The 18,236-nt window shown below is 45.1% G+C and overlaps 1 protein-coding gene across 2 annotated transcripts; it reads left to right on the top strand.

Annotated features, from left to right (window-relative positions):
- Positions 1–1,578: 1,578 nt before the first annotated feature.
- LOC147017161 (ras-related protein Rab-3A-like) lies at positions 1,579–16,597 on the top strand. Of its 2 annotated transcripts, XM_085846588.1 has the most exons (6): positions 1,579–1,942; positions 5,570–5,840; positions 6,124–6,242; positions 13,379–13,503; positions 14,750–14,823; positions 15,430–16,597. In XM_085846588.1, the coding sequence occupies exons 1-6, from the start codon at positions 1,632–1,634 to the stop codon at positions 15,574–15,576; spliced, it is 1,047 nt and encodes a 348-aa protein (XP_085702714.1). In that variant the 5' UTR covers positions 1,579–1,631; the 3' UTR covers positions 15,577–16,597. The 2 variants fall into 2 exon arrangements, with proteins under 2 accessions (XP_085702714.1, XP_085702716.1); XM_085846590.1 differs by lacking the exon at positions 14,750–14,823 and having other exon boundaries at positions 1,602–1,942.
- The last annotated feature ends 1,639 nt before the right edge of the window (positions 16,598–18,236 follow it).

The following is an 18,236-nucleotide window of genomic DNA, read 5'->3' as shown; positions in this document are numbered from 1 at the left end:
TAGGTCTCTCCATCAGCCAAATCTCTCTTTGGCATACCATCCATATTATAAAAGGAGCTGTGTCAGTCTGTCTGTCTGTGTCGTGTTATAACTTGAACGGATTCACAGATTTCAATAAATCCAACGACGGTGGATTCAGGGAACCCTCGTGAAGGTTTGTGATGAAAAAAAAAATTATTTTTCATGGTTACATAGGCACACGTGGCAAAACCGCAAACACCAACTTGTGACGCTGGTTATCCCTGCACTCCAAGGTATCCTTTTTCTTCTTGCCCTATTGATTAGCCATCACAGTAAAGATTGGTGTTTCTGACAGCGAAGCGATGGGTCTTATGTTCTGATATAGCAAAAATGAGAGCTACTCAGTCTACAAGGTATTTGGCTGTAGCTCAATGGAGTTCTAGTCTCCACTATGGGTTAGTCTTCTTGCTTATGGCAGCTTCGCTGCCAGGGTAGCTATCATTTCATAGAAGTGTGACTGTGTTGCTGATGTAGTGCCCCTCCACCACTACACACTGGTACTCATTTTGCCAACCTCGGAACGATGACAGGCTGAGTCAACCCTCTGGTGTATAAGTCAGCGACTAATGGGGCTTAGAACTCAGGACCCTCGGATCCAAAGCCGCCACCCTAACCGCTCAGCCCACACCAGGTTCTACTATGGGTTAGTGCCTCACAATCGTATGTCTCCTGGATTCTCTGAAATCGAGGAGAGACATCTCACTATCTAAAGCTCTCACTATTATTGTAATCTCCTGCCATGATACCGAAGCACAAGTTCTCTTGCTGCGTTATCGCAGAGACGGGTTTGTGGTTTACCTCCTCTCATCCCGTGTGGTTCCGTCTGCTCTATCAGCCCTCCGGCCATCCACAGGTACTCAAGGATGTCACGTATTCTTCGAGTTACCCCCTCCTGGTTAAATTCTAAAAATCGAGTCTTGCCGTTAGTATCTGTACACCTGCCGTTTTGTTCCTATTTTCTCACATTGTGAAACTACCCGTTCGAACTCTTCCCTCCGGGCTACAAAAGCAACTGGTGGTGCACGCACTCCAATGCAATCTTGTGCACCACCATCAACCCGACGTAACTCATCTCTCCATCTTTCTTCCCTCCCCTCTTTTCCTGTTCTCCTCCATGAGCCTTGCGAGAGCTTTGAGTAGATCAAAGGGATTAACGTCAAATGGACTTTCAAAGCTCCATCCCACTGGCGACTCATCCCCTCGAGTCCTTGACCACCGCGTGTGGAGACAGCTCGTTGCCGAGACCTTTCATGGCCCCCTACCTGTAGACCTGAAGATGACCTCAACCAAGTAATCGGTGGGAAATTTAAATCGAGCATGCGATTCTTGGATTCCATTTTGGATTTGGTGCGAATGAAGCGAAGTTATAAAACGTTGAATGTAACTATTTTTAGCGCCCATTTTAATTACACGTGCTCATGTGGGGGCTGCGGTGACCATTTTTAGGGTTGACACGTTTTCCCCGGAGGGAGAATGCGACGCCATGGGGCTGGGTGTGCTGGAGTCGCGAAATAAACCGGGTGTTTTTATTCATTATTATTCCGTTCGACGTCACTGACGCCGTCTGCACGACCGTAACCAAGGAATGGCACGGAAGCGCAGGAGAATGAATGATCGAGCTGAGGGGAAATGACCGCATTCTGCGCACGGACACCTCCGTGTTTATCTGTCTCCCTCCTCCAGCATTCAACAAGACCGTTTCGCCTCACGACGTCATCGCTTTCTCGTCGACCATCGACCGCTCGAACAGCCCTCCGTCGCCGTCGCCGTCGCCTGGTGACGTCACTCCGGACACTGCGACAAACGCTGATTGGTCAGCCGCCCGAGATCTCGCCTCTGATTGGTCGGTGCCCCGGCGGTGTGCTCCTCCTCCCGGCCGGTCCCTCCGAACAGCCCTTCTGAGGCTGGAGCTCGAGGCTCGGTGAGACGTGATATTCGCGGACGGACGTCATTAATGTTTGAAAAATCATTCGATAGTCGGCCCCGTCCTTCCGTCTGCTCCGATTCGAACGTTGTAGTACCTCGTCCGCCCGTTGTCCACGTCTTCGATCGACAGATTCCGTGACGTACGAGGTATTTATTATATTTTTCTGTGGCGTTTTACGAATAGACGCTTTACATGTCTGTAATCGAGTAACCGAGTAATCGAGTAACCGAGTAATCGAGTAAACATGACAATTGGTTTACGTTGTGATTTTGCTTCTCTCCCAGCGCTTTATAATTCTGTATTTATTTATTTCCGTGATTTATACACACATAACGGCCATTTCGCGGATTGTGTGTCTTTGTCTCGCTCTCCGATAAATGGTCAGAATTCCTCACGTCCCGCCAGCCATTTCCATGGGATTCCAAGTTATAATCCTTAAAAAATATTTATTTAATATTTGTTTTAGATCGATCGGACCGAACGCCACCTGCGTGCACATCGGCCTCGTGTGTGTGTGTGTGTGTGTGTCTGTGTGTGTGTCTGTGTGTGTGTCTGTGTGTGTGTCTGTGTGTGTCTGTGTGTGTGTGTCTGTGTGTGTCTGTGTGTGTGTGTCTGTGTGTGTGTGTGTGTGTGTCTGTGTGTGTGTGTCTGTGTGTGTGTGTGTGTCTGTGTGTGTGTCTGTGTGTGGGCGTGCGCGTGTGCGTGTGTGTGTCTGTGTGTGTGTGTGTCTGTGTGTGTGTGTCTGTGTGTGTGTCTGTGTGTGTGTGTGTCTGTGTGCGCGTGTGCGTGTGTGTGTCTGTGTGTGTGTGTGTGTGTCTGTGTGTGCGCGTGTGTGTGTGTGTCTGTGTGTGCACGTGTGCGTGTGTGTGTGTGTGTGTCTGTGTGTGTGTGTGTCTGTGTGTGCGCGTGTGCGTGTGTGTGCGTGTGCGTGTGTGTGTGTGTCCGTGTGTGTGTGTGTGTGTGTGTGTGTGTGTGTGTGTGCGCGTGTGTGCGTGTGCGTGTGTGTGTGTCTGTGTGTGCGCGTGTGCGCGTGCGTGTGTGTGTGTGCGTGTGTGTGTGTGTGTGTGTGTGTGTGTGTGTGTGTGTGTGTGTGTGTGTGTGTGTGCGCGCGCGTGTGCGTGTGCGTGTGTGTGTGTGTGTGTGTGTGTGTGTGTGTGTGTGTGTGTGTGTGTGTGTGTGTGTGTGTGTGTGTGTACGTGTTCCCATCGCCACGAATCGATCACTCCACTCGTATTAATTATTTTTACATTCCCTCCAATTAACGCCTTTCTTCCTCCACCTCCACCTCCTCCACCTCCTTCTCCTCCTTCTCCTCCTCCTCCTCCACCAAGCTTTGTTGTGTTTTATTTTTGTGGACATGGTCGAGGCTCATGGAAGAGCGTTGCACCCCACCTCTACTCGCTTACAGACCCTGATGGTTACGTGTGTGCCAAGCATGCTTTCTTTCCAGGTGTACATTCACCTGTCGGTGCTGATGGTTCGGAGTCACCTGATCATCATTGAACCATCCTCTTTACAGAAGTGGTTCCCAGGTCGTTTGCCATTGCCTTGCCGTTGAGTCAGGGCAGGAGATTTTAATTCGTTCGGTGTGCGGGTGATAACTCGCCTACCCTTCGCGAGATGCACTCGCCTACCCTACCTACCCCTCGCCTACCCTACCTACCCCTCACATACCCTACCTACCCTCGCCTACCCTACCTACTAGCCTACTCTACCTACCGCTCACCTACCCTACCTACCCCTCACCTACCCTACCTACCCCTCGCCTACCCTATGTACTCGCCTACCCTCGCCTACCCTCGCCTACCCGACCTACTAGTCTACTCTACCTACCTCTCGCCTACCCTACCTACCCCTCGCCTACCCTACGTACTCGCCTACCCTACCTACCCTCACCTACCCTACCTACTAGTCTACTCGACCTACGCCTCGCCTACCCTACCTACCCCTCACCTACCCTACCTACCCCTCGCCTACCCTACCTACCCTTCACGGCATCTTTTACGTCCACCAATGATCAGTGCTGAAACCGAAAACGGATCCTGTTGTCTTAAGGTTTATCGGATGGATGGTGCACGCGTCGATGCCTCGCCCTGCATGCAAAACACCAGGGTGGGAGTTTGTAGCTTGGTCGACATTTGAGACCGGCGTACACAACGTCGAGGCGAGTGTACATACACACACCTTAGGGTTAGGCTGAGGGTATCCTATCACCCCTGGATTACCTTAGCAGTCCAATGAATCTTAATGATCTCGTTTTTCTTTCTTTCGTGGAAGAAGGTTAGCATTAGATCGTACTCCTTTTCACTTGTGTTGCATCGTTCAATATAATTCAACTTTGATCGTAAACTGCTGCCCTGGTGGTATACAAACAGGGTGCAGCACCATGGGGCACTCCGTCCTCTGGGAGAGGTGATATCATAAACGATTGTTATAAATGGATGTGCATGATGTGAAAGAAAACGTATTGCTTTCCTTATTTTTCTTTTTCTCCCCGTTTGCCCTCACCTGCCCATTGGTTAGTACAGTGCTCTGATGAATTAATCAGTGTAAGACAAGAAGGCTGAACAGTGTGATAAATGTCACGCCTTGCTTGCAGCCGTCTTTCTCTCTGCCCCTTTTGCCCCATCTCACTCTGCCCTCCCCCCTCCCCACCACCACCCTCCCCCCACCACCACCCCAACCCTAACCCCTCCCACCTGCAGCCGATTGCCAGCCGAGCATTTTTGCAGTTCAATCAGCTAATTGCATTAACATCTTGGGTTTACAGCACAGGATGAGAACCGAATTTCCAGCAAGCACAGGGCACAGATGGGCCGACAAGCACTGATGCATGTAGCTCGACAAACAGACATTAAGCTGAGAAATTATTTTTATAGTGTTGTTTAGAATGGAACACATGGAGCCGAGTAAATTTGATGCTTGAGATTGTCAGATTGCCCGCTGTACTCCAGTGTTTAGATTTGTGATAATTACTGTAAAGGCCACGGAGTTTTGATAATGTTATCGGACGGTAACGTTTCCCAAAATACGATTTGTTTCTTTATTTTTTTCCCTGTGAGCTCAATAAAAGGGCTCGACGGGACAATTGGCGAAGCAAAAGGATGTTTTACCGAATGGAGACGAAATGGAAAACAACAAATAAAACGGATATTCTCCCAGTCCACGATATTTCTTGTCGGTAGGCGTTTCGAATCGTATCTCGATTGCTTAATGACCGTTGGAGCGGGTCTCGGTGGTCCACTTGACCGCGACCACGATACGTCCCGGATGTGGGAGGATGGAGTGCCCTTTCCATTGCTTTGACGAATCTTTGTTGGCATGGCAATGTCTGTTGGGCTTTTTGGTTATTGGGCTGACATGCTCTTGATGCTTTACTGCTTTCAAAGGAGATGTGAGGTGGGAATGAAAATATCCAATTTATGACTTTAATTTACAATTCTACATTCCCTCACTCATTTTCACCTTCATTCCATTTGTATTGGTCTGCATTTATTTCATTATCTACCCAACCTTCGCTTTTCACATTCCTCCTTCATTCCCTTCGAAGTCACCTCACGATGTCTTTTATTGTTTGTGATTGCCCCCTCCCAATCCCCCCACTGTTCCCACCACCCCCAGTTTCTTCTTCATTCCTCTTTCCACCTTGTCTGCAGCGGTAGCCATGGCCTCAGCTGCTGAATCCGGTCCAGCCCCTCCGAGAGAGTCGGATCAGAATTTCGACTACATGTTTAAACTGCTCATCATAGGAAACAGCTCCGTAGGAAAGACATCGTTCCTGTTCCGATACGCAGATGATACGTTCACCTCCGCCTTCGTCAGTACTGTCGGCATTGACTTCAAAGTCAAGACCGTCTGTCGTAATGACAAGCGCATTAAGCTGCAGATTTGGGTGAGTGGAAAGATTGTGAGTCTGCCTTTGTTTGTAATCGTGCAGTTATGACAAAAAATGTAAATTTGTGTCCGTAAGTTAATAAGTCTGACTTGGTGTCATTTGTGGTGGGCAGCGGCTGACTTGGTGTGACACACCAGCTTTCCATTGGCTGGCTCGGTACTTATTCTGACTCCTTGATTATAAGGATAAGTGGGAATATAATTTTGATCATCTTGTTTTTAGTAGTGCTTCTCTTTATATTTTCATCTCATTTTATTAGCTTCTGTCTACCTCTTGTCAGGACACAGCCGGACAAGAGCGGTACCGCACAATCACCACAGCTTACTACCGTGGTGCTATGGGTTTCCTGCTTATGTATGACATTACCAATGAAGATTCTTTTCATGCTGTCCAGGATTGGTGAGTCTACCGTATCTATCAGACGATCTTTTATTATTATTTTTCCTCGATTGGTAATTCCTGGTCAATGGAATATTAATTGTGTTTTGAGACTTTTGCATGTGTAATCATCAATAGTGGTTAAAAAATTGATTACAGTAAAGTATTAAAATTCCCTTAAAAATTATTGAAATTCAATGAGATTCTCATCAGATTTTAATCAGACCTTAAAAAAAAAAAAAAAAAAAAAAAATATATATATATATATATATATATATATATATTAAAAAGAACTCTTGATAATCCATAGATTTTTTGTAGGGAAAGTATTTGGTTGTGGCAATGATGGGGGGAGGGGGTCAAAAAGTTTTCTCCTTTGACCATGAAGCGAAACTCAGTACAGATATTAGTCTTTTTAAATTGAGCCTCCATCCAGTGTCGCACGTTTTTCCCAGTGCTGAGTGAAGTTACTTCTTTCTTTGTTACGCAGCACAAGGCTGCCCGCGTAGCATCATTGGCTGAGAACACGGCTGTGCCGCTAATGCCCTTTGCTGGTTAGGGCAGGAATTTGGGATTTTGCCATGGTGCCAGCAATAGCTCGCCTACTGCTCGCGAAGGATACCGTGGGATCTTTAACGTGCACCAACAAATGCTGGCAGATGGGACGCCCGTTTAACATCAATCCAAGGGATCATACTCGCATTGATAAATCACCCTACCTGGGAAGCACCTGGAAAATCACCCTAGTTTATAACTGGGTTAGGATTCAAACGTAGGCTAGACAGCTCAGAGGCGAGTGTGTGTACTTCTAGGCTATCCTGTCAGCCCAGTGAAGTTACTGATGCTGTTCGAATATGTCATGTTTTTGGCTGTGACAATTATAGGGGTAAAAGTTTTTAATTTTCCTTATAATCCCCCTCCAACTCCCCCCCCCCACTCCCTCCCCCCCAAATCGACTGACTTAAGAAAGAAAATCTCTTATGTCACTATTCCTCCTCCCCATCCCTACCCATGATCTTTTCTACCCCCTATTAACTCGACCGAACCCAACCCTCTTTCTTGCAGGTTTCCTCCCTGCCTCTCCTCATTCTTGGCCTGTCCCATCCACCTGCTGCCCCACTGTCAGTATGTTTACTCGAGTGTAAACTTTGCTATTACTTTTTGTCAATACTTATCCACATGTGTTTTGATGAAAACTTGGTTAGGTAGATAATTGGTTAGGTAAGGTAGAGACAGTAATCCTCTTCGAACCGATGCACAAAGGTAATTATTATTATCTTTATCCATATGTTTTCATTTGAACCATCTTAACTTATAAGGTAAACTAATGTAGTTGTGATCCAAACATCTTAGGTTTCAAGGTAAACATGTAGTTGTGATCCAAACCCGTTCCTTTGGTTCACTGCCACAATTCTCAGATCATGTTGCCATCCCTGCTGCCCAATTTATTTATTTCATATGATTTTAGATTGTTACACAAGCATGAGGTCACTTGATAAACAATCGCAAAATCAACTGAGTACGTTGGTTACTTTCTAATTTAAAAGAGAAATATCCTTGGAAATGGTGCAAACAGCCTAAAAACATACATCGTCCAAAAACAAATGAACTGCTGTGCTTCGACACCAATCGGTTGACAAAGGAAAAGACAATGCCATGTTCATCTATCTATAATTCCAGCAGTGTGTGTGTGTGTGTGTGTGTGTGTGTGTGTGTGTGTGTGTGTGTGTGTGTGTGTGTGTGTGTGTGTGTGTGTGTGTGTGTGTGTGTGTGTGTGTGTGTGTGTGTGTGTCTGTGACCGCTGTTTCTCGACAACCACTGGTCCGATCTAATTGAAACTTGCCAGGTATATTGCTGGGACCCTGAGTATGTGCCTTTTCAAGGTTTGATGTTAATCGGACAAGTGCTTCCCAAGTTGTGGCCATTTATTTACCAGCCAATGAAAGGACACGTTGCTGCGTAGGCGTGGCTGCGCAGGCCAGTGCGTGGCCGGCCGACGATGACGTCACGTGCCGTGCCGGTTACAATGGGGATCGGTGCCTTAGTTACCGTGGCGTAGGAGTGGCAATGGTCAATGGCAGTGAATGTCATGGCAAGCAAAGACAGTGAGGTAAACTTGATTTTAATTTTGATTTTAATTAACTGTGTGTATAAGTATCACAGCAGTTGTTACTTCAATGCAAGCAATAATTTGTGGAATGCATGTGAACATTCCGTACGGGCACGCACCACTTCGGATCGTGATGACTTACTGTATTCCAATAATTTCTCGATTTCTTATGCGCATTTATAGATAAACACAATGTCCCAATCCAGTCGTCGTTTACAAGAGCGAAGGAACGGCCTGTGTGTTTGCTTGAAAGTTTCTTTTTGTTTGTTTTTTTGTGGGGGTTTGCACGTACGGGCACGCGAGAGTGAAGCAACGGCCTGTGTGGTTGTTTCTGGCTCGTGGTTTGAAAGTTTTTTTTTTGGTTTGCACGTACGGCCACGCACGTACTGGCACACACGTACGGGCACGTGAGAGCGAAGGAACGGCCTGTGTGGTTGTTTCTGGCTCGTGGTTTGAAAGTTTTTTTTTTGGTTTGCACGTACGGCCACGCACGTACTGGCACACACGTACGGGCACGCGAGAGCGAAGGAACGGCCTGTGTGGTTGTTTCTGGCTCGTGGTTTGAAAGTTTTTTTTTTGGTTTGCACGTACGGCCACGCACGTACTGGCACACACGTACGGGCACGCGAGAGCGAAGGAACGGCCTGTGTGGTTGTTGTTTCTGGCTCACGGTTTTAAAGTTGTTGTTTTTTGTTTTTTTTGCACGTACGGGCACGTACTAGTATTATTAATGGGGACAGTTTGGGAACTATTCTTGCCTCGTGTGTCTTAGATCGTGTCATAATTGTTTTTTGTTTTTTTTCAGACTCCAGCAGAACTCAGCTATCTGATCTTAGCTTGGAAATTTGTTTGGGATTGCAACAATGCCAAGAGTTTGTTACACTTTCCTAGCTATTGTGCTGGCAATGTCGATCTTTCAAAGGGGCCAGACAACCAGGATTGAAATTGCTTAAAAGGCAGGACTTTGGAATGAAATGATATATTTGCTTCCATGTCATGAATGTTTTGTATGTATCCTCTGTTTGTGTTATTATAAATTAGATTTCTGTTGCAGCGTAATTCAGAGAATCCAGAGACGAAACAGTTTACAGGCCAATACATTCCTTATAAATTTAATAATTCCCTTCCACTCACGTTGGTTCAAACCTGTCCGACAGGATGGTGCAGTGGTGGCACACTCACTTTTGAACTGTCAATGTGGGTTCGATTCCCGACCTGAGTATATACTGTCTGATTGGTGCTTCTCAGACGGGGGGGTTGTGTGCCGGTCCCTCGGATGGTTGTTTAGCCTGGTCACCCGTCTGCTAGTATTAGTCGGTGGACGTTGAAGATCCAACAGTGTCTTTCGTGAAGAGTTGCCGAGTTGTCATCGGCGCCCTGAACAAATCACAAATTCCTTCCCAAATCACCTTCAGTGGATAAAATGGACAGGACATTTATCGAGGTATGTTGTTCACCGTGGGAAGCGAGGAGAAGCTGACGTTAACACAGTGATTTATATCAGGCAGAGCAAGATGCCAAACTTTTGTTTCAGTAAAACAGAACGAGGTCCAAGCCTTGTAAGCATTTAAGAGTTAACTTTCTTTCCACAGCGTGCCAGACTCATTTGGACATACAACACATTTTGGACTAGGACATAATCGGAGACATCGGCGGTGTACTTTTATGTGAATTACTTGGACATGAATCGACAATGGACAGATTAATAAAGTACAGTATACGATATTTGAACTTGAGATTTCGGCCTCCGTAGCTAATTGCTCAGATGGGAAAGCAAAATTGGTCGGTTCGCTGTAAGGGTATCAGAGTTCCCATGGATGTGAGTAAGAAAAATAAACTTGTCTAATTTTTGTTAATTATAGCAAGGAAAGGGTCATCTGTCATGCCTTAACTGGGATTGTATGCATTTCACTGTTTTCAGAATCTGGCAGAAATAAAGGTACTTGGTCCTTCATCCCAGGCTTACACCTGGTGTTGGCTTGATGGTTAGGGTGGTAGGCATGGGATCCTAGGATCCCGAGTTCAAATCCCCCTCGGCTGTTAAATTAATACCAAGTGGGGTTGATTCTGCCTGACATGCTTCCGAGGTCGGCAAAATGATTGCCAGCTTGCTGGTATCCTGTGTCGGAGTGGCGACCCGTCCAGGATTGTGCCCAATAGCCAAGGAGACTGCTTCGGCAGCACCAACACTCTGAACAGAGTATGGTCCCAATGGATGGATGGATGGATGGAAACCAGGCTTGGCCAATCCACTTTATGTCTTGGTACAGTGATAAGTGTCATGATTATTGCATTTTGTCCAGAATTTTCCGACAGTAGATTCCCATCTTGGTTGGTAATGTAGGAAGGTTTTCATGAAAACTATCATTAGACACTTTGTGAGGCAGTATCTTGAAAGGGTTAAAATCATTAGAAATGGTCCACATAGGTTCAATCAGATAGATGTACCTTACAAAACTACCAAGATTTTTTTTTGAAGAGATATCTACTGTATCTGGGTGTATAATGGTAGTGCAAGAGATATTCTATATATCTGCACTTTCAAAACACTTTTTATGAGGCACTATGTAGGAGATTAGCTCAGGTTAGAGAATGTGGCATTGGAGGTGGACTGCATAATCTCTCTCTCTCGAGTGCAGCCTGTGGCTGCTGGTTGCATCATTGGTTGGGACGCGGTCATGCCGCTGATGCAGTGTCCCCCTTACCAGTACACTGGTACTCATTTTGCCGACCTCGGAAGGATGACAGGCTGAGTCAACCTCCTGGTGTATTTTAATTCAGCGGCCAACGGGGCTTGAACTCAGGACCCTAGGATCCCAAGCCACCACCCTAACCACTAAGCCAATACCAGGCTTAACTGCATAATAAATATGAATGACTCGGTGGTGTAATGGTTCGGGTATCTGCTGTGATGGTATCAGGTCTTGTGGGGGTCAGCAGTTCATACCCCAGCCAAGTCATACCAAAGACTATGAAAATGGGATGTGCTGCTTCCTTGATTGATGCTCAGTGTTTAAACTTTAAAGGATAGAGTGTAGGCCTCCCTTTATGGTCTTGAAACGGTGACACTGACAGAGACAACAACAGAAGTTACAGGTCTGCGAAAATAACTTGGACAGGAGGATTGTAGAGTGAAGATGGTGGATAGGAGGATGGATGAACTGAGGGAGGAGATTGGAATGCAGATGACCTTACGTGGAGATTGGTAAGAAAGCCCGCTGAAGTGGGCTGGAGGTTTGGTGCAGATGGAGGAAGAAAGAATGGCAAAGAGAGTGGATAGGTTGAGGGAGCAAGGTAGGAGGAAAGGAGGTACACCGTGGATGAGATGGGAAGATTGTGGGAGGAGGGATATCAACAAGGTGGGGGTGGTTGGAGAGTGGAGAGAGATGGCTGCAGAGGATAGGGGGAAGTGGAGGAGTGTTATGGTCGAGGCAGGGCAGAAGCTTGTTAACGTTGGACCTCACCCATTATAAAGGGAAGGGAAATGAAGGAGAAGAAGAAGAGCACAGGCTAACAACCATAGGTTGGCAACCATTGCACATGCTTACTGGGCCGAGTGGCCTGCTTCTGCATTGAACTTCCTTGTAAGGGAACTCGTATTCAAACTTAACCAATCAAGCAGGACTTGGAAATCTTTACCCAGGATACATGTAAGTCAAAATACAGGTAAGAAATATCAGATCTCAAGGAGCCTACCTGATCCTTCCTTTAAAAGCCTGGTGTTGGCTTAGTGGTTAGGGTGGCAGCTTGGGATGCTCAGGTCCTGAGTTCAGGTCCCGTTCCGGCTGAATTAAAACCAGGCGGTTGACTCAGCCTGTCATCCTTCTGAGGTCGGCCAAATGAGTACCAGTGTCGCAGCCAAAAAGGCTGCACACGAAGGGAAGGGGTATTTATTTATAATCTGGTGTTGGTGTGGCACAGGCATGATGGGCAGAATGGCCTCCCCCTGTGCCTTAATTCCTTGTAAATCCTTGGAAAAATCAGTTTACTCTCTCAGCAGCATGATGAGATTTTATTATGTACTCAGATCAATGGCTTACACGTGCCATGCGAGATACCACGGTATATTATAAGATTCACAAGTAGGTGCGGACAAGACAGCCGGATTACTTTATGTGGTGGGTTTAAACAGTTCCACCAACAAGATACTCTCAATAGTACAAGAGACGTGGTTTTGTTTTGTATTTTCCGCTCGATAAGTCTGTATCATTAGTAAGAAAAAAAATGTTTTGTTGCTAATCATTTGTACTTGTATATTTGAAAAACCAGAAAGTACTGTTTCTTGGACTATTATGAGTATCTGGCTTGTGCAGGTAAGGTGATTCCTCGATGTGTGCGCTGTCCCTCGGATGGACATTAAACTGGGCATCCTGTCTGCCGGCAGTAGTTTGTGGACGTTAAAGATCCCACGGTGTCCTTCGTGAAGTGTAGGCGACTTATCGCCGACACCTCAAACAAATTTCAAATTCCTCCTTTAACCTACAGGGGCCACTGCATTAATGGCACAGCTGCTCTCTCAGCAAATGGTACTACCCACATCCATACGCTGCATTCAAAAGAAGAAGATGTGCTTTGTAAAACTTTTTGAACGCCATTCTTATCAGTACGGCTTAACCACCTGATGATGATGCAGTAAAATATCATTTTATAATCGGATCTGCTGACTGTCAATGATTGAACCCATAACAGTGCAGGTTAAAGAATATGAATGCTTCTGAGTTATCCTGCCATCCCACAACATTCAACCTGATCCAGGCCGATGAGCCTTGTCATGTCTTTTTGTCCACCTGAAAAGATCTTTCACGAATGTGAAGATACTTTTAAAGATACTTACAGTTCATTGTTCTCGCATCCCACTCAGTTTTTGTTTTTATTTCAATCGCCGCAGCATCTTGCATCCACTGCCCTGCTCCTCCTCAAGTTTATGAGTTGAACAGGTTCTTCCATGAAAGTCACCTCCAGTTTGCCTTTTGTCCAGTCCCTTTGAAAAATCTTTTACTGTACGCTGAATGTTTGTTTGATTTATTTCTTTTTATTTTCTTGGCAGGGCAACACAGATAAAGACGTACTCTTGGGATAATGCACAGGTCCTCCTGGTGGGGAATAAGGTTGATATGGAGGATGAGCGTGTTGTCAGTACCCAGCAAGGACGTCAGCTCGCTGATCAACTTGGTATGTACTTTTGGGGAAAGGGGGGGGGGGAGAGAGAGGGAGATGTAGAGAGATAGAGATAGATGGATATTCTGTAGGAAGTAACCATTGAGGGGAAGAGAGTAAAGATGCTGAAAACTGCCCCAAACCAAAACTGGCTTTGGTTTTGTTTAACTTCAAATATTCCAAGAGCTCCAAGAATAAGCCTCGTCCTGATCTTATAAACTCGTGCCTGACCATAATGCTCTTCCTGTGCTATTACCTGCCATTACTTTTATTGTTTGCATTTCATTGGTTTATTGACTATGCTGTTTCATTCATTCCTTAATATTCACCAGAGATGACATGATGCTTTTGCAATTCATTCTTGATTTTTAAGCTGGCCATTCTCTGGTGTAGGGTCGTCATTTGTGAATGCATGTTAAACTGGGCTCTGATTATGATCTGCTGATTGCATCATTACTGCTGTATCCCTGATGCAGTGCCCTGCATGTTTGGGCAGGTATTCGGACTTTGGCTATGGGTACTGGTAACAACTCGCCTACGCTTCAAGGAAAGACACCAAGCATTAGATATTTTAACATCATTCAGCATTCAATGCTGGAAAATGGGTCCCTTGCTTAATGTTACCAGGGTGTACATCACACTATTTGATGCAACATCCTACCTGCAAAGCATGCGGGTGACAGTGTATAGCCGGATCGACCCCAAACTTGACAGCTAAAGGGCGATTGCACGACCTCAGGCCATCATGTCCGATGTGGGTTGGGTGATGGCGTATAATCATCCCATGCAGACAAGAAGAGAAATGTAATACGGTGTGCGTGTAAATTTTGTAGCCTGACTGGGTCGAATGGTGCGTTGAAGCACAAACACACTTACCAAGACATGCAGAAGAGGGATTGTATAGGATACTACAAATGGTAATATCTTGAAAATGTATGTGCAGAGGTTAACGAGGATTAATTATATTTGTGCATCTTATTATCTAGACTGCAGTTATTTGTTGTACGTATTTGTTCAATCATGCAAGTGGTTGGAGAGCAACAATGGGATGTTGTATCTCGGGCTTCTTTTCATAAAGAGAAGCTATAAAGGCCTCTGGTTTGTTGTAGAGTTGCATCACAATGAAGTTGTAGTTACCAAGCCCCTACCAGACAAAATGAGAAAAATAATTAATAATGTATTGTTTATTACTTCTGCCATTGAAGGTGAAGGAGGTTATGTTTTCACCCCTTTCTGTCTGTTTGTTTGTTTGTCTGTGCAGGATATCTCAAAAAGTTGTGGACGGACCCGGATGAAATTTTGGCGACAGGTTCGGTGTGTGACAAGGACGAACTGGTTAGATTTTGGTGAAGATCCGGATCAAGCTCTGACTACTATAATTTTAAAGTGATTCATCACCATTGAGAGATAGGGCCAAAAGTGATATATAGCACGATATCTCAAAAGGTTACAGACGGATTCGGATGAAACTTGGTGGGCAGGTTGGGTATGTGGCAAGGACGAATTGATTTGATTTTGGTGAAGATCTGGATTTGAGAATAATTTAATTTTTTTAAGTGATTCTTCACGGTTGGAGAGAAAGGGCCAAAAACAATATAACATGATATTTCAAAAATGTATTGGGCGCGATTATGTTCTCGTGGATCAGGCATCACGTGGCGGAGGTATGCGCTCAACTGAGTGCCCCTCGAGTTCCTCCCTGTGTTGCACTTCACTATGTTATTTATATATATTTTTATATATATATATATATATATATATATTTTTTTTATATATATAATAGACAATGTACCACATCTTCATCACGCACAGGATACCATTCTCTCTATGAACTGAACGATGCAGAACTTAGACAGTTCAGTGTAGGTCGTAAAAGCAATCTCAAATCACAACTTCATTGTTTTTTTTTTTGTTTGTTTGTTTATCCCATGACCCCAACAGGCTTTGAATTTTTTGAGACGAGCGCAAAAGACAACATCAATGTACGGCAGACATTTGAGCGTCTGGTTGCCATCATCTGTGAGAAAATGGCAGACAGTCTTGAGGGAGAGTCGGCAGCCGCGCCAGGCAAAAAGGGGCCCAGCTTGAGTGACGCTCCGGCCCAGGCAGCTCAGCACTGTGGTTGCTAGGCCTAGGAAGTCTGATGGGTAATAAATGGGGAAGGGAGGATGGGTGGGGGTCGAGATAAATAGGAATGGAAGTAATTGTGGAGGATCGAGGTGAAAAATTAAAGGAAGGAAATATCGAAGGAATTTGAAAGAGACATTGCCATTAGAATTCCTTTCCCCTCAACCATATCGCATCTTTATTTATATCTGAACTGTTTTCCCTCATCTGGCTTTTGTTCTTGGATGCCAATTTTAGTACAAGTTTGCATCACGTGACTTCCCTCCTTGTAAAAAAAAAAAAGAAAAAAAAAGGATAAATAATGTGAAAATAGATGAGTACGTATATGAGACAACCCCATGAAAATGTGCGTGCTGTGTATTATAATAATAATAATTACAAAAAGTTAGTGTTTGATCAATCTGGTGTAGAGTATAACGGTAGCGGTTTTAATCCCATGCTTTAGCGTGGTTAATGTCTAGGTGTCTACCACGCGTGTGTCACGTGTTGTTGCCGTGATGTTCGATCACAGATTGCAGTAAGCTGCTCGTGTGCACGTGCGTGCTCGTTTATTCTTCCCGTGGTGGTGCAATACCGTTGCATTCGTGCTCCGACTTGCAGACCCTACATAAAAAAAAAATATTCATGTCATGCTGTTAAGCTCATGCCAAAAAGGTGTGCTTGACCAGTCACATGAAAAGTCATTGCGACACCTTTGTTGGTGGACTTGCATCTGTTTGGATGATGAGCTCGTCGAACCCGAGTCTCCATTATCCATATCTACAAGGGAAAAAATTGATTACACTTCTGCCATCGGAGGTTACTTATCAATTGTGTTTTGTGACAATCCATTGTTTTTATTATTTGTTTGTCTTTGTGCAACTGTTTCTTCCTGTGCTGTTTGTCTCCTCTCTCTCTCTCTCTCTCTCTCTCTCTCTCTCTCTCTCTCTCTCTCTCTCTCTCTCTCTCTCTCTCTCTCTCTCTCTCTCTCTCACTCTCTCTCTCTCTCTCTCTCTCTCTCTCTCTCTCTCTCTCTCTCTCTCTCTCTCTCTCTCTCTCTCTCTCTCTCTCTCTCTCTCTCTCTCTCTCTCTCTCTCTCTCTCTCTCTCTCTCTCTCTCTCTCTCTCTCTCTCTCTCTCTCTCTCTCTCTCTCTCTCTCTCTCTCTATCTATCTATCTATCTATCTATCTATCTATCTATCTATCTATCTATCTATCTATCTATCTATCTATCCCTCTATCTCTCTCTCTCCCCATCTCTCTCTCTCCCATCTCTCTCTCTCCCCATCTCTCTCTCTCTCCATCTCTCCCTCTCCCCATCTCTCTCTCTCCCCATCTCTCTCTCTCGCTCCCCATCTCTCTCTCTCGCCATCTCTCTCTCTCCCTCGCCATCTCTCTCTCTCGCCATCTCTCTCTCTCGCTCGCCATCTCTCTCTCTCCCCCTCTCTCTCTCTCCCCCTCCCTCTCTCTCCCCATCTCTCTCTCTCCCCATCTCTCTCTCTCCCCATCTCTCTCTCTCCCCATCTCTCTCTCTCCCCATCTCTCTCTCTCCCCATCTCTCTCTCTCCCCATCTCTCTCTCTCCCCATCTCTCTCTCTCCCCATCTCTCTCTTTTTTCTGTCTCACCTTTCCTTTCTTTTCCTCTTTCCTCTTGTAGCTTAAAATAAGCCTTGCATATTTCCCCTTTAGGCGTGTGTTCAATAATTTGAAGGAGACTCACCCTCTATTGCTTAAAAGAATTCATTTACAAAACTCTCCGATGATTACTCATGAGATTTGATGAGACTTTCATCGGGACAAATCATGGGACAAAATAACTGAGGCTATCTTTTTCAGCATGATGTTGACATGAAATAACATCAGGACGCTGAAAAGAAAAAGCAAAGCCGTTCTGATTAATTATCTCTCCACTCACCTGGCCAACTGTCATTGGTTGTTTCTGATATCGGTCACCGATTTTATGCAGCTTTCTTATCCATTGTGCTGCATGTCTGATGAATAAATAAATAAAACCGATACTTGTGTTATTTATTTATTTATTTATTTACTTGTTCAGTTCGTACAATTTTATTTTCGTGAGGGTAGTCCAAGGTATTGACGTTGCACATTACTTTTGGCCTCCTTGCGGTTGCCATTGACTTTTGAGAAACTTCTAAATAGGCTTCAAGCATCATCAATGGATCCTTGTACTTCTCTGTTTGTATCTTCACGCGTTCAATTCTGATGCAATTCGATTTTAGCCAGAGTTTGGGAAATTATTTAGTGTGAAATTGCTTCATAATAATATGACTTCCCTTACAAGGAACTTAGACGTGGGAGGAGGTCACTAGACCCATCAAGCTAGCACAATGGTTGCCAACCTGTGGTTACTTGTTCGTACTCAAGTTTATTTAAAAGCTGTCTGTCAAGCAAGGAAGCAGCACATACCATTTTATAGTCTTTGGTATGACTCAGCCAGGGTTTCAACTGCCGACCTCCCAAACTCAGAGCGGATGCTCTGAACCATTACATCACTCAATATGGTTATAGTTGGGAAGATAATATTAAAAACTGAAGGCACCCTTGATTTATACACCTGTCCATTCGGTGAGGCTCAGGTTCTGGATCATTGTAGAGAATGATTAAAGTCACATCATGTCCTCT

Source organism: Eptatretus burgeri, chromosome 11 (genome assembly GCF_056783735.1).
Source record: "Eptatretus burgeri isolate ZD-2024b chromosome 11, Ebu_testis_v1, whole genome shotgun sequence".
NCBI lineage: Eukaryota > Metazoa > Chordata > Myxini > Myxiniformes > Myxinidae > Eptatretus > Eptatretus burgeri.
This window is presented reverse-complemented; position numbering and strand designations above follow the sequence as displayed.